This window comes from Asterias rubens, chromosome 8 (assembly GCF_902459465.1).
Source record: "Asterias rubens chromosome 8, eAstRub1.3, whole genome shotgun sequence".
Lineage (NCBI taxonomy): Eukaryota > Metazoa > Echinodermata > Asteroidea > Forcipulatida > Asteriidae > Asterias > Asterias rubens.
Genome location: NC_047069.1, coordinates 14,978,316 through 14,997,336, shown reverse-complemented (window position 1 = coordinate 14,997,336; position 19,021 = coordinate 14,978,316). Strand labels below are relative to the sequence as shown.

The window sequence follows — 19,021 nt, the reverse complement described above, 5'->3', positions numbered from 1 at the left end:
AGCTGCGGCTTGGTTGTCATGTGAACAAGCATTGAAGCATAGGATGCCCATAGCAACAACCTTTAGCAAAAAAACCTGAGCAATAGCCGCAGCCAGAGCCGCAGTCGCCAATTGTGACACAGCCTAACCCCCACTGATAAAATATGACAAACCTTGTCCTCCTACACGTAGCCTCTTTTTATTGACATTAAGGAACTACAGAAGCAGGCTATACATGAAGGCCTCAAATTAACCCACGCCGCCCACAGCGATTGCCGTGGTGCCCTATGCTTTTGGTGTAGTGCCATTTGCAAGGTTTCAATTCAAATTTACATTTTTCACCTAAGAAGTACCCCTTACAAGAGGAAAATTGCTGTGCCCCTTTAAGAGCGAAGTTAAAGGCCTGTAGATGCATCAGCCTAAGCTTCAATCTCTGATATTTTTTATTTTATAGTCTTTGAAATTGTCTTGTCTAACCAATCATAAAATCAAGGGACCACATTTCTACATCAAATCCATTTTCCCCACCAGATAATTTCTGCAAACAGGATTTTCAGTCAGGCATCTCATTGGAAGGAAAAACAATAGCAGCACTCCACAGGTTGTTAGTTGTATACATTGCGAGGCGCCAGTCGCGCATTACTGCACACATCAATTCATAAGCAAACACAAGCAGTACTGTACGGCGGCGTAATTGCACTGCTCAGCTCAATCATACCCCCCCCTTCCAACCACCATCTCTTTTTCTTAACACCTACATTGCATTAGTAGCCATGGAGAGAAATACCATCGGTATGAATTCCAGCATCCTCCGTCCGTGCTGTCCATTTTTTCTTTTCTTACTCCTTGGTGTTTTTTGACGGACCTGTGTGCTGAAAGCCCAAGGGAAATGATGCGTAATCAATCTGAGCGGAGGCTAGGTTTGCGCGGCTGCGTACTTGAGGCAGTAGGGCTGCTTCGTTCTTCAATTATTCCGCTTGCGTAGCGAGGGTTAAGGATGACTCATCGACACAACTGCTGTAAGATAAGCAATGTTGGACCGCGCTCTAGCAGCCTGGCTGGCACGAAGGATTAGATTTTTTTTCGCGCCGTCTTCTTTTTCTTGTTAATTCTTAAGGATGAATTTATTGGAAGCCGTCATCTGAGGTTTATTTCTTAGTGACGTCTTACGTACTTCCCTTGAGCAGGTCGTCAATAATTTCTCATTAGGTCCAACCGCATGTTTCGAAAGAGTTTAAATTTATTTTTTAGTACGTGCAATTCCTCACCAACTTCCAAAAATTCAATTATGATTTTATCTATAGGATTTCCTTTTTAACCCACTGCTTAGAGTAAAAAATATATGCAGTGTTGTTAACTGATTGCCTTTGTGAAAAAATCTGATTTGAAAATACAAGGTCAATGAGTTTTTAAAATTTTAAAATTTGTAAGTTCTAAAAAATATTGTTTGCTTTGGTTAACTTTTTAATATCTCCTGCTAGTTTGAGAATGAAAAAAAAAGACCCAAAACAGCCCAATGAAAAAATAAATTTTTGTTGTGCACCAGCTGTAAGCATCAAAACTATGGAATACTGGTGCTTTATAAATGTCCATTATTATTATTATCATTATATAGTGCTAAAATTTGTCTATGTATTTGTATAACAAAAATTGGGGGAAAATGTCATTTTTAATATCACACGCCACATGAAAAAACCCACCAGTAGACACAAGTGTAAGGAACATCACATCTGACACGTTTCATTCAAGATTTCAAAAGCACTCAAGGTACCGATTTAACCATGGAACATTTTATTACAAATTGAAGTACCTCATATATTTTACCCAGAAACACTCATATAAATTCAATAGGGCTTAAAGTTCACTTCGTGGTTGATCGTGGTACACTGCAATAAAATGATGTTTGACATGTTTAACCCGTTAACAGACAACAGTGGTCGCAAATCGGAACTTCGCAAGCAGCTGTGGCAAAAATGCCAATAACAGCCTTGAATGGCTGCAAGATTTTGACTTACTTCCACTCAAAAATGTTTAAATTTCACTCAACTACTTACGTCAAAGTCATGTCCGGAGTTGACATATTCAAATGTTTCTCTGTTGTTAAATTAACAATGCAAAACAAAATTTCTGCTTTCAATATTTTTTCAACAATATTTTAGTGACAAAGAAAAGAGTCAAAACATCAACTGTAGTTGCTATGTCTGGGCATATAAGGTCATAAGAAATACAGAAGCACTAAAGCATTGGGGTTTTATTTTTAGAATGGTAAGACTGATACTTCTCTTGCAGGCAATGAAGACAATTGCCCCCTTGTCCCCGGTAATGGTTTTTTTAATATGCATTTCTGGTAAGACAAAAAGAAAGCAAAAAGAAGATATTCTTAGATATTCTCTGACAAAATGGAATATTACATCTTTAAAGATTAATAATTTAAAAAAACATTATGTAAATATTTATTTAGTTAATAAAGGGAAATGTTGACTGCTGAGGATAGTGGATTTTGTTTTTCCATCTGAAAATAACTTAAAAACAAATTCTGATTAAAACGAGTACCCCCTTGCAATAATCCAAAAAATCAAACCGCTTTGCTGCTTTTATATTAACCCACAGCTCTCCCACACCCACTGCATCGAGCCAAGACGTTCGGAGAAAATGCAGTCAGTGGGCAAATTGCTGGCGAATATTTGATTAAGAAAAAAAGGAAACCGTAACTGCAGAGCTACGCGTGGTCTGTCTGGACATGTTTGCTGAGTGAGAGCAATTTACCTGGTAACGAGTGATCAAATGCACGGTGCACATATGGACGTATACGGCTTTCAGTCCATTACCTGCCTGTCCGGTCGAGACTCGGCAAACCCTCTTGAGAAAGAACGAGAAGAAGATGGTGAAGAACTGACACGTAGAGGAAAGAAGAAGTCCCGCTGCAGCATAGGAGATGTATATATGCATAGGTTTTAATTTCAAGCCGTTATTTTTAGACGCTTGAATTTTTTATCATATAGCCTGAGGAGACATTTTCATCAGGAAAAGCGGATGAAAATCTTAAGGGTCTCGAATATTAATAGATGAAACACTTCAGTAAGATGAATTAAGACGTGTATCTTCAAACTGAATGGAGATCTTAAAAATAATCAAAATAACTACTAGAAGTTCAGTGTTTGGGACGCAAGCTGTTTGGTCTTCCTGACATGTGGTAACGACTTGATGAAAAATGTTAAGTGTACAATCAATGATTTTTGGGGTTTAAGAAAGAACAATTTACTAGAGTGGGATTATACAAATTATATCATATACAACTTATTACAACATTTTCTTTACATTTTTTGACAACCTAAAATAAGGAACTGAGAATATTTTGTTATTTGCTCAACAAATATATGAATAGAAAGTTTTCAAGTAGCACCAAAGATTATAAAGCGCCACAAGGCGCAAGATGCGGGACTCGGGCTGGAATATGAAATCCCACTGGACGCCATTTCGGCAAGTAACTCTTTTGATACAACAGTACATCAGTGCAGATCAGTGCAGACAATGACCATTCCTATCAATGGAAAACAATACATTCACTTGCTGAAATGGCGCCCATGAGTATTTCACGTTCCAACAAAAGATAAAGCTTCAGTTCCGCATCTTGCGCCTTGCGGCGCTCTATAATCTTTGGTAGCACCTACTTCAGGCCTCCATAGTACGTCCAAACAACATATAAGCTCTGCTATTTTTTTTTATATGGGGCGTCACATATTTATCTCGAAGACAAATTTCCTTGACCGCTCATTAATTAATTGTGTGGTTTTCCTTCCTAAGTTCCCCTAGCAATTTCCCTTCCTACAAGGTTTTCCCTTGACCGTCTCATAAAGTCTGGATTTATTTCTTGACCGCTCATTAATTGTGGGGTTTTCCTTCCTCACTTCCCCCTAGCAATTTCCCTTCCTACAAGGTTTTCCCTTGACCGTCTCCTAAAGTCTGGGTTTATTTTTAACACCTTTGTAAAAAATCTCTCGTGGATACGTTTGCCATTTTGTCTAGTCTTTTCCCAACAGTGGGTACTACTGATACTCATACAGTGGCTGAGAGATTTTTTTTTTTGAGAAGATAAAATACTGAGCTGCATATACAAGTCAATAAAAGATATATTCTTGTTTAGGATTATGTGACAGATCAGAACACCCACTTATTTGTTTACTCTTTATTAGTTCCATTCCATCTTTATTTTTGTTACAATTTGTTTTACTTTGTCTTTATACTCTGTCTTTAATCTGCCTATCTAATGAATTTGCTGTAGAACACACAAATGCTGTTAGTGCCTATCTACGGGTAAACCAGACATGTCTTTTTTTTACACTCTGATTATTAGTGATATGAGGTGGGAAACATGACAAAATATCCATTACATTAAAGATAGGGAATGTCTTTTTGTGACCAGTCAGGCTGAGATGGGTTAAAGTAAAGAAGTTGCTGTACACATGTACATGAGATACATTAGCCTCATCTTCTTCTCATCCGTTCCTACTCCCAAAGACATTGACACAACATGACAACATTGCAATAAACTCCGCCGTAAAACAGAGCAATCTAATCTAAGCTTAATCTAGTTGTGCAATTGTACTCTCTTTATCCATCGCTAACTGTCATGAAATCTCTCAACAAGACTCCGTCAGAATCAAGGAGTAGAAACGTCTTCTTATTGAAGAGTGTGGACTGCAGGCTACTGCATGAGTCACACACGTACAACCGTCTTGAAGAAACATGTCAAGAAACTGTTGTCTTGGTAGAGCTAGGGCTGTCAGTTGCAATAAGGTGAACACTTGGTTCATTTGAAGACAAAGTAGTGGAAACTACTGATTGAAAATTTGAGGATGAGATCCAGTCTGAAAAGCTGATTGATTATAAAGTCAAAGCAGTACCATTCCAGGCGTTCTCACTATACATCAACAGTGGTCTGCTGCCCAAATGCCAGTTAAAACACCCAAGGATCAGTGGTCCGACCGGCTACCTCAGCAGGCCTGCAATTTCACGGAGACCATGGAGGCCGATCGCCTTTGTTGCCCTGGTCTTGGCCTTGGTACCCCTTCAAAAGTTGTCCATAGATTTTAAGATTTCCCAATAGAAGTGCCTTTTTCAAAATGAAAATGGCCTTACCCTCTCAAATATGAAATTCGAGGCCTGCCTCAGTTTGGAAAAGCTTCGCTGTTCGATATAAATTATGGACAAGTGAAAAAGTTTATGAACTAGTGAAATCCTAACTGATCCTGCTGGCCGTCAGTGAAAAAGTTATAGGCAAACCCTGAATCCCCCAGAGATGTAGTTCCATCAACAACAAAAAAAACAGTTCAAAGTCGTGAAAATAACATATTAATAATAATAATAATTGATACTTTTATATCGCCTGTATCTGCCGAAAGCGGCGCTCATGGTGCTGCTCTACAAAAACAAAACAAAAGCAATGAAAGTAGCATAAACTAATAAGAAAAATAAACTTAACAAAATGCTTCTCTACGTAGATGAGTTTTTAAACTGTTCTTGAAATGAGTAATGCCCATTTAAAAAAATACAAGTCTGATGTTGTGGTTTAAAACATTACCTGTACATTTTTTGTCATTTCACTAAAACAGACAAATATCAAAGGTGGTTGTTGAGTATTCTCCTTTTAAAAACTTGATTTCCCCCTGTCATTCGTCACATTTCCTTCTCCCTTTGTTTGGATTTCCAGCATGGGACTCCCCACGCCCTCTCTGGGATAGAAACACATTTCAACTCAACCAATTACTTGAATATTACTGAAACATAATTCCTACATGTCCGATGCATTAGCAACCATCTTTAATGTGACATTTCACACACATGATCAAACTGTACAAGTCCATGGGACACACACGCAGCTAAGGTTTGCCCATCACCTCTGCACAGCATTATGCATCGTGGATTTATACATGCCTGCGCGCTTTTAACGCAAATGAAGCATCGGGGTAGTGGTTTGGCCCCTAGGCTGGTGGCCGGTTTTATTTTGCACGCGAGCAGAGTATGGACTCTCCAGCGGGGAAGGTGTGAAATGAAATGCAGGGGATGAGATGGATTTGGCACTGTGCCAGAAGTGACGGAGGGCCTCTCACTGTTTTTCTTACTTATTAATGTAGCGTGCGCATACTTTTGGTGTGTTAAGACAGTGATGAAAGACAAATATTAGGGAACATTGGCTAATTTTATGGAGAATATTTCTCAAGAAATGTATTCTCAAAGCAAAAATCTGATTGTTTTTTTACTTGTGTGATTTAATGTGATTTGCTGTAGGATTATTATTCATACAGGTCACAATAAACGTCTCGGAAAAATCATTAACTTGGGACAAATACTGAAAAGAATTTTTTTAAATTATGTAGTTGTTTAGTCATTGTTTTTTATCCTTGGGGGGGGGGGGTCGTTAAATTGTACACGGGATTTAAATAACTCCACTATACCGATGGGATCAATTTCATTTTTTATATTGATTCCACATTGAAATGACTCAAATCATATGTTAAATTTAACATAAATCGTTGCAGTACCCGCTGCTAAAATGTAGGATTCAAACTGCCTCTCTACCGGGCACTCTCGGTGGTCTAGTTGGTAAGACATCTGCTCTAGATTGGCAAAGGTTGTGGGTTTGAATCCCACCCGAGTAATATGCCTGTGATTTTTTTTCACAAAACACAGGGAAAATACTGAGTGCACAGAGCTTACACACGTCAGTGCAAGGGAAAACAACAAATCCACCATTTCAACCCTGCTGGAAGTGTTTCTAGGAAGAGTTTATCTAAGATTTAGATTGTTATTGAATTCTTGTTGTCCTTTTCTTGGCCCTGCAGCTGGAGAGGTTGAACACAGAATCGGAGAGTCAGGATGGAGGAGACGGGGATAACAGCTTGAAGGACTTTCAGCAGTCCACAATACGCTACGCTAACCTCAAACTGGGACCAGGCTCAGAGAAAGATCCAGAACCACCGACATCAAAAGAAAAGAGCGTGAGTATTAAGGATTATCTTGGAGTAGTTGATCTCAAGGCATTTTTCTTAGTAAAGAAGTGGAGAAAATGAAATGATTTGGTGCTCCTTTATTATAAGAGACCATAGCATCCACGTGCAGCTTGTTACAAAACATGCCCATTATTTTTAGTGGCTGCAAACGGCCGCCATTTTTTACCATATCAAAGCGGTCAAACTGAAGGTCCTGTCCAAAAATGAAATTTTTCAATGTTTCCAAAAAACAAAATTTCTGTTTCAAGTTGTTTTTGTTGATATTTTTATTGACAAGTATTTGATTAAAAACATGAATAATATCTGTGGTGTCTGGGAATATTGTGATGATTATACAGAAATGAATAGTTTCTCACAATGTTTTATACTATCAACCTCTCCCCATTACTCGTAATCAAGAAAGGTTTTATGATAATAATTATTTTGAGTAATTACCAATAGTGTCCACTGCCTTTAAAGGATTAAGCAACTTGAATTAATACAAGTGATTTTTTCTTGCATACACACCCCAAACTTTCACAGCTTGTTTGTTACTTCTAGTAAATTAAAAACTCGGCAAAAGTAGGACAAGCAAACCCGCTGCAATGAAAACCACCTTCAAAAATTACTCTTTTTGTTCTGATCCAATTACCAAAGGAAAAAAATGGGTAACATCTGAGGGAGGGAGGATGAAAAGTTCACTCACCCTGACACAACACTGAGAGTGTGACCACCTCCTGAATTCAAAAATAGTTCAAAAATAACTCTTTCTATTCTGATCCATTTACCAATGAAAAAAGAGAGGGGGGGGTTGAAAAGTTCACTCACTCTAAAGACAACACTGAGAGTGTGACCTCCTCCTGAATTCAAAAATAACTCTTTGTGTTCTGATCCAATCACCAAAGGAAAAAGAGGGGGAAATCTGGGGGAGGAAAGGTTCACTCGCCTAAAGACAAGACAGAGAGTATGACCTCCTCCCGAAGTCACCCCTACCCCCCCCCCCCCCCCCGAACATCTTCATTCCTCCCTGGTGGTTCATTAGAGCTCACATTGTAACCGCCTTTAATCTTGTTTCTTCTCCTCCGTCGTCTTGTAGCCGAGGGGTATCCGCTTCCACGTCCGCTCCTTGGGATGGGTGGAGATGGAGGACTCAGATCTCTCGCCGGGCAAGAGCAGCCTGGCGGTCAATAACTGCATCCGACAACTGTCCTACCGAAAGAATGACATCAGGGACACAGCTGGAATCTGGGGAGAGGTAAGGGGAACAACATTTGTTTTGTTTATCAAATGTAAATCTGGACCCAACTTCAGAAAGCTGAAAATTTTGCTTGAGAAATTTCTTTTCTAAGCAAAAATGGAATGGAGCACCAGTCACAGCAATGTAAATGTAATGTAATTTTGGCTGGTAACCTTTTAACAATCAGAGCAGTGACTGACTCTACACTGAAACCTCTGAACCCCTATAAATAAGCCCACTTCTCTCCCACTTTTTGGTCTCCTGACGATGACTAGAGCAAGCTAGTCGAAACATTGAGATCAATTGAGATCAACTCTCAACGCAGCAGTACGTGAAGTTGATAAAGAAAGTCCCATCCATCCACTAAACGAAAGTGGAACCTTTCAATTGTTTTAAAGACACTGAACACTATTGGCAATTGTCAAAGACAACTCTTCTCACTTGGTGTATCTCAACATATGCATAAAATAACTAACCTGTGAAAATTTGAGCTCAATTGGTCCTCGAAGTTGCGAGGAAAAAAATGAAAGAAAAAACACCCTGGTCACACGAAGTTGTGTGCTTTCAGATGCTTAAATTCGAGACCTCCAATTCTAAACTTGAGGTCTTGAAATCAAATTTGTGGAAAATTACTTCTTTCTCGAAAACTATGCACTTCAGAGGGAGCCGTTTCTCACAATGTTTTAAACTATCAACCTCTCCCCATTATTTTTTAGTAATTACCAATAGTTTCCACTGCCTTTAATCCTATATAAATGTAGATGTGTACAATAAAACTAACATAGAAAACTTCATTTCCAAAGGTGGTCACGTTATGGTTTTGAAATCCACACCGAGGAAGAATAATCACTAATAGGAGTGCACAATCTAATACAAAATAACTGTCAGTAAAGCTTCTCAGATTAAATTTTTTGGGGCATAAAAAACCACATAACTTTGAAGTGAAATGGTTCTGTAAATACTTTTGACTTTTAAAAGCTGTTTTAGGCTTCTAACCAGAAGTTTTTATGGCCTTTACTTTTAAGAGTGCTTACCAAATGTATACCTTCCCTTTAAAAACATGCAATTCATACATAACCCACGCATTATGTCCCCCTGCTTTCAAAATGTACTCGTTATTCTGAGCTGTCACATCGAGATGATATTAAAGACTTGCAGATGCTCAAGCAGGTTAATGCCACCATATCAAGAATCTGAAATGTCAACGAAAACTTCTTGCAGCCCTTTTTATCCCTTCCATCTCTCACTGACTCGGGGCAAAATGTAAAAATTTAAAATACAAAAAAAATCCACACACATGTCCCCTACAGGTAATCGAAAAAAGAAGCTAGGATCCCGATAGCATAACATTGATCCCTTAGCAGCAGAATCAATTTGGAAATTGGGAACATTTTAAGACTGCCGGACATTTAGACGGACGTTAATGTACGATTCAAAGAGTTGGAAGGATCATCAAATGTCACAGGTGGTGAAAAAAGGAAAATGTCAAGAACAATTTATGTACCATCCACTCCAAACCACATCGCCGATTGGGATTCAGGGGAGGCGTTGGCTCTACACAACTATTATTATCCACATGAATGTTCTTGAATGACACATGCGGTAAAATGCACTCCGGGTAATTTTTATAGCGTCTGATTTCGATAATTCAAAGACAAAGTGTATCTTGGTTTTTGGACATTTCGCTTAGTTTTAATCGTATACAGATGTAGCGAAATACAATAAAACTAACATGTGTAAAGTTCACTTCAAAAGGTCGCGTTTTTGAGATATCGCCGAAAATCTGGAGCGAATATGTCTATGCATGAAGAATAGTCCCTGAGGAATACAAGAATTCACTTTCTGGGGCATGAAAACTTATATATTTTGTACATACCCAGATTACTTGGCAGTGAAATGTTTCTAAAAATGCTTTATATACTATTGAAAGCTACGGTATGCTTCTAATCCAAAGTTTTCATTGCCATTAGTTTATTACCAAACATAGATTTGTAAACCTTCCCTTTAAAGCCATTATACACTTTCGGTACAGAAAAGAAAAAAAAGTTCACAGATTTACAAATAATTTACAGGGTTTACAGAAGGTAATGGTGAAAGACTTCTCTTGAAATATTGTTCCATGAAATGCTTTACTTTTTGAGAAAACATTAAAACAATATAAATTCGCGATAGCGAGAATTACAAATTTATTTTAAACACATGTCATGACATGGCGAAACGCGCGGAAACAAGAGTGGGTTTTCCCGTTATTTTCTCCCGACTCCGATGACCGATTGAGCCTAAATTTTCACAGGTTTGTTATGTTATATATAAGTTGTGATACACGAAGTGTGGGACTTGGACAATACTGTTTACCGAAAGTGTATAATGGCTTTAAGTGGAATCAGGGTGTGAATAATGTAAGATGTGGACAAACAGAGTGGAAAATTGAGACCGGGAAAGTGTCAAGTAATCTTTTGTTTTCCGTTTAACCTTTTCCTAAGAGCTATGAGTTCTCTTTGTCTTGACTTGAAAGCATTTTTATTTTTTTACACTCTTAATATAGACTTCACTTGTGTAATGAGTGAAAGGAATTGGCTGTTTAGAGTTTCAACTCCTCTGTCAACAAAAATGTTACCTTGGAAACGTTTCTCCTGTTTTAAATCATAATTTGTGTCTGTTAACAGACTTCACGAGAATATAAATCATACACAAAAACAAAAACCTATTTATTCCCACACTGTACCCCTCCCATTTATAGTGATCAGCATAAAGTGTTTAAGTTACAAAACTTTCTTATGATTCTTTTCTTTGCAACTCTTTACAACACCCCCCCCCCCTCCCAAATTTGATTTCGCAATTGCCATTTATTTCAGATAAAACAGTTTTTACTTTTATCATATTTACAAAATAATCTTTTTTATAGTTTATGGTTTTTGTGTGTGTTTTTTCCATCTCCAACCACTAGGAGGAAGCTGTTTAAAATAACAACAAAATATCAAAAATATATAAGAAGTTGCACATAACAGGTTTGTTTGTACAATAATTATGAACCGCACAAGAAACTTAAAACACACACTCTGTGAGTTTTAGCATGATCCAACAACAGCTCCTACCCCTAAGCTAATGTTATAACCAGTTAACTTCCAATAATGCTTTAATTTGATTAAACACATACAAAGTCGTTCAAATAATCTGTTGCAGATTCCCTCCAGAAGTGTTTGGGAAACCCTTCATTGTTGAGGAACTTGTAGAACCGCTTCTTGACTTCCTTCTTGGAGATTCACCAAGAAATAACTGGCAGCCATACAGTGTTCAGAACTTTATATTTTCTCACAATTGCCTGAAAGTATGCACAGAGAAAAAGAAACCATATTGCATCAGTGCGTTAGGTTTTTTTTTCCTTTTTTTTTTTTTTTTCTCCCTCTAACGTCAATGATGATTAACCCCTTTAGAGATATTTAGAGACCACTGCGCTCACAACGCTTTGTGGGGTTTCCAAATAGTTGTATAAGTTAACTCACAATCGCCTGAAAGTATGCACACAGAAAAAGATACCAAAACTGCATCTATGCTGTTGGTCTTTTCTCCTTCTTCTCTCTGTCATCACTAATGATAAACTCTTTCAGACCATAGCGGCCACAAGCGCCTTGAAACAAAACACCCATCACGGTCGCAAACGGCTGCAAGGTTTGACCTACTTCCATCCACATAAAGAGGTCAAAGTAAAGGGTCATGTCCTGATACGAAATTGTCTAAAATAGTATTTTAACAAAGTATCCCAATCTCTAAACAATTTCAAAACAACATTTTATGTTATTTCTGTCTTACTTTTTTACTGACAACATTTTATTAAAGAAATTTACAATATTAGCATTCATTGTCTGGGCGTTTTGTAGCCTAGTTGGGGTGCACCAATTCAACCAGCGTAAATGCGTGACACGCTCTTACTTGACATTACACGATCATTCTTAGATCATGTAGTGTTTCAGCTCTATTTTAAAGGGTCCACTCACAGGCCTGACTATACTCCGTAAAAAAAAAATGAATGGTCTCTAACATTGTCTAAAGGGTTAATTGGCTATTTTCTCTCGGTGTATACAGGGCAAAGACATGTACATGGTTCTGGAGGATGAATATTTGAAATTGACAGACCCTAACGACGGAACGATACTTAATTCTCAACATGTCTGCAGCATCAGAGTCTGGGGAGTTGGTCGTGATAATGGAAGGTAAGTCCTTGTGCGAAAAACATTTCTTTCGTAATAACATTAATTGTTGTTGTGAAACATAAATTGTGAGATGCTCTAACAGACGCTCTTGATGAAGCTGTAGTACTTATGTAATTAAACAAAATGATTAGTTGTACAACGGTCAAACTACATTTTTGTTTGGAATGATAAATGCTACGTGTAAATTTCTTTGGGTAAAATTTGCAGCTTTGAAAAAATTGTTTCTTTAAAGCTGCTGCTAGCAAAAACCAACCATCATTATATTCATTCATAATAATTTATTCTCCATATATATAGAGTTTTACATAAAAATTTCAAAACGCTGTACAGGAAATAACAACAAAATAAACAGTAAACCATTAAAATAGTAAACATATAGTTATTTAATTAAATACAAAGAGTAAAAGCACACAATAATGAAGTAAAAACCTTAGATCAGTAGACCACGTTATAACAAACACACATCACTTTAACAAAAATCTTTCTCAATGGTGAAATTTATGAAATGCAAACATTTACAAAATACTTTAAGGGAGCGAGTAAAGAAAAGAAAATGAAACACACAACGAAAAAAAAACCCCACAAACATATCAAAGTGCAGAGACAAGTGATAGTGTGAGAACCATACAAAAGAAATAAAAAGAAGAAGGGGAACAAATTAAATAAGGTGATAAATATTGACATTTTAGAGACAAAGTACGCGGTTTGTAAATAATCCCCCCCCCCCCAAAAAATAATAAATAAATAAATAAACAAAGAACCACCCCAATATGTAAACATTGATTAATTAACTTCGGAGAGTTTCATTGATTATAAAGTCCAATTCTACCAAACATCTAGAAGCATAACTATGTCAAAGCAAAACAAAAAAAAACATTAAAAAAAAAAAAAAAATTCAAGACATTCCCTCCCCCTAATAAAAAAATAAACCCCAAAACACACAACCCAATATAAAAAATCAAATAAATAAAAATAAGTAAATTACCATTGCTTTTGATAGCCAAACTCACAAAAAGTACTTTTATGAACATGGAAAAAACAGATCTGACCAAACCGCTTTTTATTCTTTAGCTAAAACTGGAGATGTGATAAAATCTTCACAGGTTTGTGTGTTACTTGTGTGTTTATTGAAAATCTGGGAGACGGGAATGGAGTTACCTTTAATGGGATTCCAAGCCCTTGTTGATCCTTAATCCAATATTGGAATAAGAAGAAGAAGAAGAAAAAAATCCCTGTATTTAGAAAACATTTCCAGCTCAACCTGTCTGACCTTTTTAGTCTGATTGACCTTTTAGTCTAAATTCTCTTTCTCCAGCTCTGCAACCAATCACATTATGAGGATTTATGAAGGGGGGGGGGGGTTAACCCTACGTGGCAAACCTCCGGGAATCCACTATGGGAATCCACTTAAGCTAACGAGGCAATCCAAAGTCGAGTCCAGGCCTCCATCATCGGGGGATCAGTATTTTTTATTTATTTTTTTGAGCCGGAATTGATTGCTTTTATAGCCTTTTTTTTCTGGATAAGCTTTTGTTTTGGTTCCAACACCAGAGCATCCTTCGTTTTGTTGAAAGAATCTTTTTCATTTTTTTTTTTTTTTTTTTTCAGGAAATAAGAATTTGTGTTTACAACACAATGCTGGCGCATATTTGAACGCGAGAACCCAGTAAAATACGTGATTTTGTTTTTTTGCACATGTTGAACAGTGTAAGCAGTAAAGACTTTGCTGGTGGTCAAAACGTGCCATTAACTATAATTAGCTTTTATAGAATCTAGGTACTAAGCAGTCTGCAACAACTTACTTCACTTTTTAAGATTAAAGAAATTATTACTTTAAAGTTTTAAAACAAAAGAAATTTTAAACTGGTCAAGAGCATTTCCATTCTAAAGACACCTTCGTAAGTATTAATATGTTTCTTGTCTTAGGTGAGAACAATTAAACCTTGATGGGTGTTAATAACCGCTTCTCCAGCAACCCCCTATCCAGGGCCCCATAGTGAGTCACCCCCATGCAGCTTATTCATAACAATTACTCATTCATACTTGGAATATAGAAACGACACATGAGACTTAGGGGACAGGTATAGCTGGATGACACCAGAATGTCACAACTATGTGTCAGTGACATTTGAAAGAAAACAACTCCCACATTTATTGACTTCAATTTTGTTTTAAAATTATGAGGACGGGGGACATAACAGGTTTGGTTAGATTACACTAGTTCATGTATATCACAACCATGTGTCAGTGAAACTTAAAGGAAAACCTCCCACTTTTGTTTTGGGGGGGGGGGACACTGTGTTTTAAAAGCCCCCACAAATTTAAAGAAATAAGCAAACTCGGCCAGTTTTATTTTGTAATGTTCTCATGAAAAGGACAAGATATGATTTGTTTTGACAAAGGTTTCAAATGATGTATTTGCTTTGCTCATGTGATTTTAAATTACAGTTTTTCTCCCACATTTGAATGCCCGAAGCAGCTCAAAACCAAAAACCAAGTTGCCTGCAAAGATGGCGTAAATCGGAGACTATAGTATCTTTATACATAATGTTAAAAAGAACACAATCATTGTTGATCGTGCACATTACATGTAAATGAGCTGCACGCAATCTCCATATATTACCATCACTCTCCGCGTAAAATGGACGACAAAAAAGAGTGTAAATTACCCCCAGAGTGCCTCAGCGCGTTGGAATAATAGGATATGAGTAGATAACTTTCCCATGGCAATCTACATAGTAGAGAGAGAGGGTGTGAATAATGATGAAGCATCCCTGAATCACCACACACTCACACAGTAATATAAAACCATGGTCAGTGGATTGGGTTCTTCTTTAAAGGTGGGGGGACTGTAGAAGAGCGAGTGGCTAATTGTTTTATATCCCAAGCATGCCATCATTGTCTGTGAATGGTCGTGTGTGATGTGTTCGGGGTATTTTAGTGAAAATCTGATACCTATGAAAGTACTTGAAGTTTTTTTTTTTAAATGCTCTACTTGTGTGTCGTTAACATGTACATGTACATGTATGTCGTCTATACAGTAAACCCTAGGTCAAGCGGCAGATTTAAGAATTAACTGAAGATTAATTGTCCCTTTAAAATTGTTTTGTATTCAAAAAATAAGTCAGATTATCACCAGTAGTAAGAAAATAGTATTAGCCAGTTCAAACTGCCTACCAACCATCCGGATCAAACACACAAAAATCATCAATATCAACAAAGCATTAAAAATGCTCTAGATCAGTGCACAGAGGGGCTTTGAAAACCAAGATAAACACCAAGTAGAAAAATGTTCTTATAATGACCTCATTCCAATGGGAGACTTTGGAACGCTTGGTGGCAGCAGACTTATCAGGTAAATTGTCATTGTTTACGTAGTTCTGAGCATGCGCACATTACCGAGAACAATGGATTTTACCTGGTAAGTCTGCTGCCACCAAGCGTCCCCCATTCAGTGTGCTTTGGTCAAACTTCCATTCCACACTTCTACAGTTTTGACCAATCCTAGGGAGAGCCCTGCTCTGTACATGTAAACAACATCACGTTCCAGATTGTCCAGTTACTTGACTCGGTATAACGCAAATCTACTTTCTGCTTAGCAGTTTAATGAAAATGGCTTTAGTGTTATGTGACTTTAGCCCTGGAGTTTCTAGTTTCTGCTTAGCGGTTAACTGAAAATTGCTCTAGTGTTATATGACTTTAGCCCTGGAGTTTCTAGTTTCTGCTTAGCGGTTTAATGAAAATGGATCTATGTGACTTCAGCCCTGGAGCTTTCTAGTTTCTGCTATCAGCGGTTTAATGAAAATGGCTCCAGTGTGATGTGACTTCAGCCCTGGAGTTTCTAGTTTCTGCTTAGCGGTTTAATGAAAATAACTCTAGTGTTATGTGACTTCAGCACTGGAGTTTCTAGTTTCTGCTTAGCGGTGTAATGAAAATGGCGCTCTCGTTTTATGTGACTTCAGGCCTGGAGTTTCTAGTTTCTGCTTAGCGGTTTAATTAAAATATCTCTAGTTTTATGTGACTTCAGCCCTGAGGCGCTTGATTTGTAGATGGATTATGACAGATTGGAATGGAGTAATTAGTGAGCCATGGACTAGTTATGCATAATGGGATTACTGAGTCTGTTGCTTGATTGATGAGGACCATTTGGAATTAATTTCCCTCATCAACGCCCATTCGTTTACATCCTTTAAACAACTGGAACATGAAATGAGAAGAGGTATTTTGTGGATGTTTTTAAATTGTTTGACATCGTGTACAGATTAATAAATAAAAATAAGCATCATCAACCGCCATATTTGAAAATAAACAATGGAAAAAGGCATATGTTTACGCGCTGTGCATTTCATCAAATATGGCTGACGAGGGGCGAGTTTGTTAGTACATGTACGAAAAAAAAAATATGGAAAAAATGGAGTCCGATGTTATTCATAGAGTGTTGCTGAAACCATTTAGAGACCAAGCAAGCTGCTCGAAGGGGCTACTTTTGCTCAAACAAGAGGGTCAAAGAAAACGTCTTGTAGGGCAAACCAAATGTGCGTCCAAATGCGTACATCAATGAAGCACGCAGCACACAACATTCCCGGTTTAATTTCTACAGCACATGCACGCACGCACAGACGCCATGTTGTGGGTCAGATATTTGAACGTTGACATCATATTCAATACGGTGTATTGCCTCTATCTCACTCTCCTCCACCCTTGGTCATTTTGGCTCCCAAAATGTTACCGATCTCAAATGGTCTTGAAGTCGAGGTCTCATGAACAGGAATGGAAACAAGAAGAAATGTTCAGTTCTTAGATGTGGCAGGAAAAACCCCAATGGAGAATAACCCATGCAATCAGTTAGGGACTAAAAACCTGATCCACATGTAATACCTCAGGCTGAGGTGGGATTCGAACTGGGGTCCACAGAGGTGAAAGGCAGGGAAAGAAACCACCAACCCAACCTGGTCCCCCTAGTCTTTCATGGGCCGTAGCACAGCACACTCTGCATTAAGCAGTGCCACGAAATTGGGCCAATGTTTCAACATCGATACGGAACGGTGGTCTACGTCTGTACATGTAGGCGCCCATTAAGGCTTGGATAATATAATAAACAAATTCAGACTTCAACACCTGTCCTTCGTGTCGCCAGTATTAGTATGAAAGTACAGTCGCAATGTCAAGGTTGAATCTGGCTAAAGAAAAAGAAGACAACCCATGCATTGCGTTATTGAGGAGGGTGCGACACATAAACCGATGGGGTGACAGAAATGTCTGTTGCGTGTTTTACTGTTTTCAATATTTTATATTTCATTTAAATATTGCAGATCTATTACTGTATTTCTGAAAAGGATAATGGGAGTGGTGAATGCATATTTTATGAGAATATGTTGGATGTAAATAAAATAAATTTAAAAAAAAAAAAAAAAAAAAAAAGTGATCATTGTCACAATAATCCAGTGTCTTTTTATTGCCGCCAACCAAACTTTTTACTTAGGGTCAAAATTAAGATGGTGATAAAAATAAAGAAAGAAACTAGCATACAAAAAAACTGGGGAAAAAGTGGGTTGTATCATTTCAGAAATTTTTTAATTTTTATGTATCTAAGCCAAGTAAATTTTCAATTCATAAATTACCACATGATTTCAAATTTACACATTTATTTCAGTGTAACCTCTACAAACATACCCTTAAGAAATCAAGGCGTTTGCAACGTCTTAAATTACATTCTAATGAAATAAAACAAGGCCTTCTCATTCATTAATCCTCCCAAGAAAAGGCTACTATTTGTGTCATTATTTTATTATCCCCTTGCCGCCCCTCTGCAAAGCTAAGATGCTGACCGTACCCTGTGACTCACACAATACCGTCGATAATTCACTTATGCACCTTCCAGTTATCCACCTTCATTATTTCAAATCAGTCCTTCAATTCTTCCAACAGACTGGAATAACAAAGTTATAAGCACCTCGGTTTTCCAACCCTCTGTGATATTTCGACGGTTTTCTGTTTTTTTCTCCTGCCGCCTCGGAGCTTAAGGATTCGTCACCACGGTTATTTGAAACTGTCGCTGATCCGTGGTGTGGAAATGATTGCTACATACGCACATTCATAATTCAGTGCACTTGTTTATTGATTTAAGTATGATTATTAATTCATAATCGTATTGTTGAAGTTTCCGTTGGGGGCACTCGCAAAAAAAAAACACCACACAAATGACGGGCTGCATGGGTCTCACATTTTATGTATGTCCTCATGCACATGTTTGTTTGGCCTACATGCACACGAACCACCCTATGGGTTTCAATTACGTGCGTTGATGTGTAAAATGCATGAACAAAAAGTCTCAACAGAAGGGCAACATGATTAATAATGCTCATGTTTTTTTTTCTTTCGTCTTCGATTGACTAAATCTGAAAGGTCATTCGATGCCAATTTGTACACTAATCCTGTGGGATTATTTCTTGATCACACTATGGTTGTAAAGGAAAGTTCAAATTATAAAGTTAAAAAGGTACAATGAATTTAAGTGATAGAGTTGTATGTGAGCTATAACAACAGTACTTTCAACATTGTAATAGGAAAATTTTAGAATTGGATCACAGAAAAACAAATTATTT

General features: G+C 37.5%; 1 protein-coding gene across 3 annotated transcripts in view; it reads left to right on the top strand.

The window, feature by feature from the left end:
• The window catches only part of LOC117293819 (amyloid-beta A4 precursor protein-binding family B member 2-like), an 89,194-nt gene that overhangs the window by 48,800 nt on the left and 21,373 nt on the right, over window positions 1-19,021 (top strand). For all 3 annotated transcript variants that reach the window (XM_033776271.1, XM_033776270.1, XM_033776272.1), the window contains 3 exons: window positions 6,822-6,977; window positions 8,065-8,223; window positions 12,289-12,416. In XM_033776271.1, coding sequence (XP_033632162.1) covers window positions 6,822-6,977; window positions 8,065-8,223; window positions 12,289-12,416 — 443 coding nt within the window. The remainder of the gene's footprint in view (window positions 1-6,821; window positions 6,978-8,064; window positions 8,224-12,288; window positions 12,417-19,021) is intronic.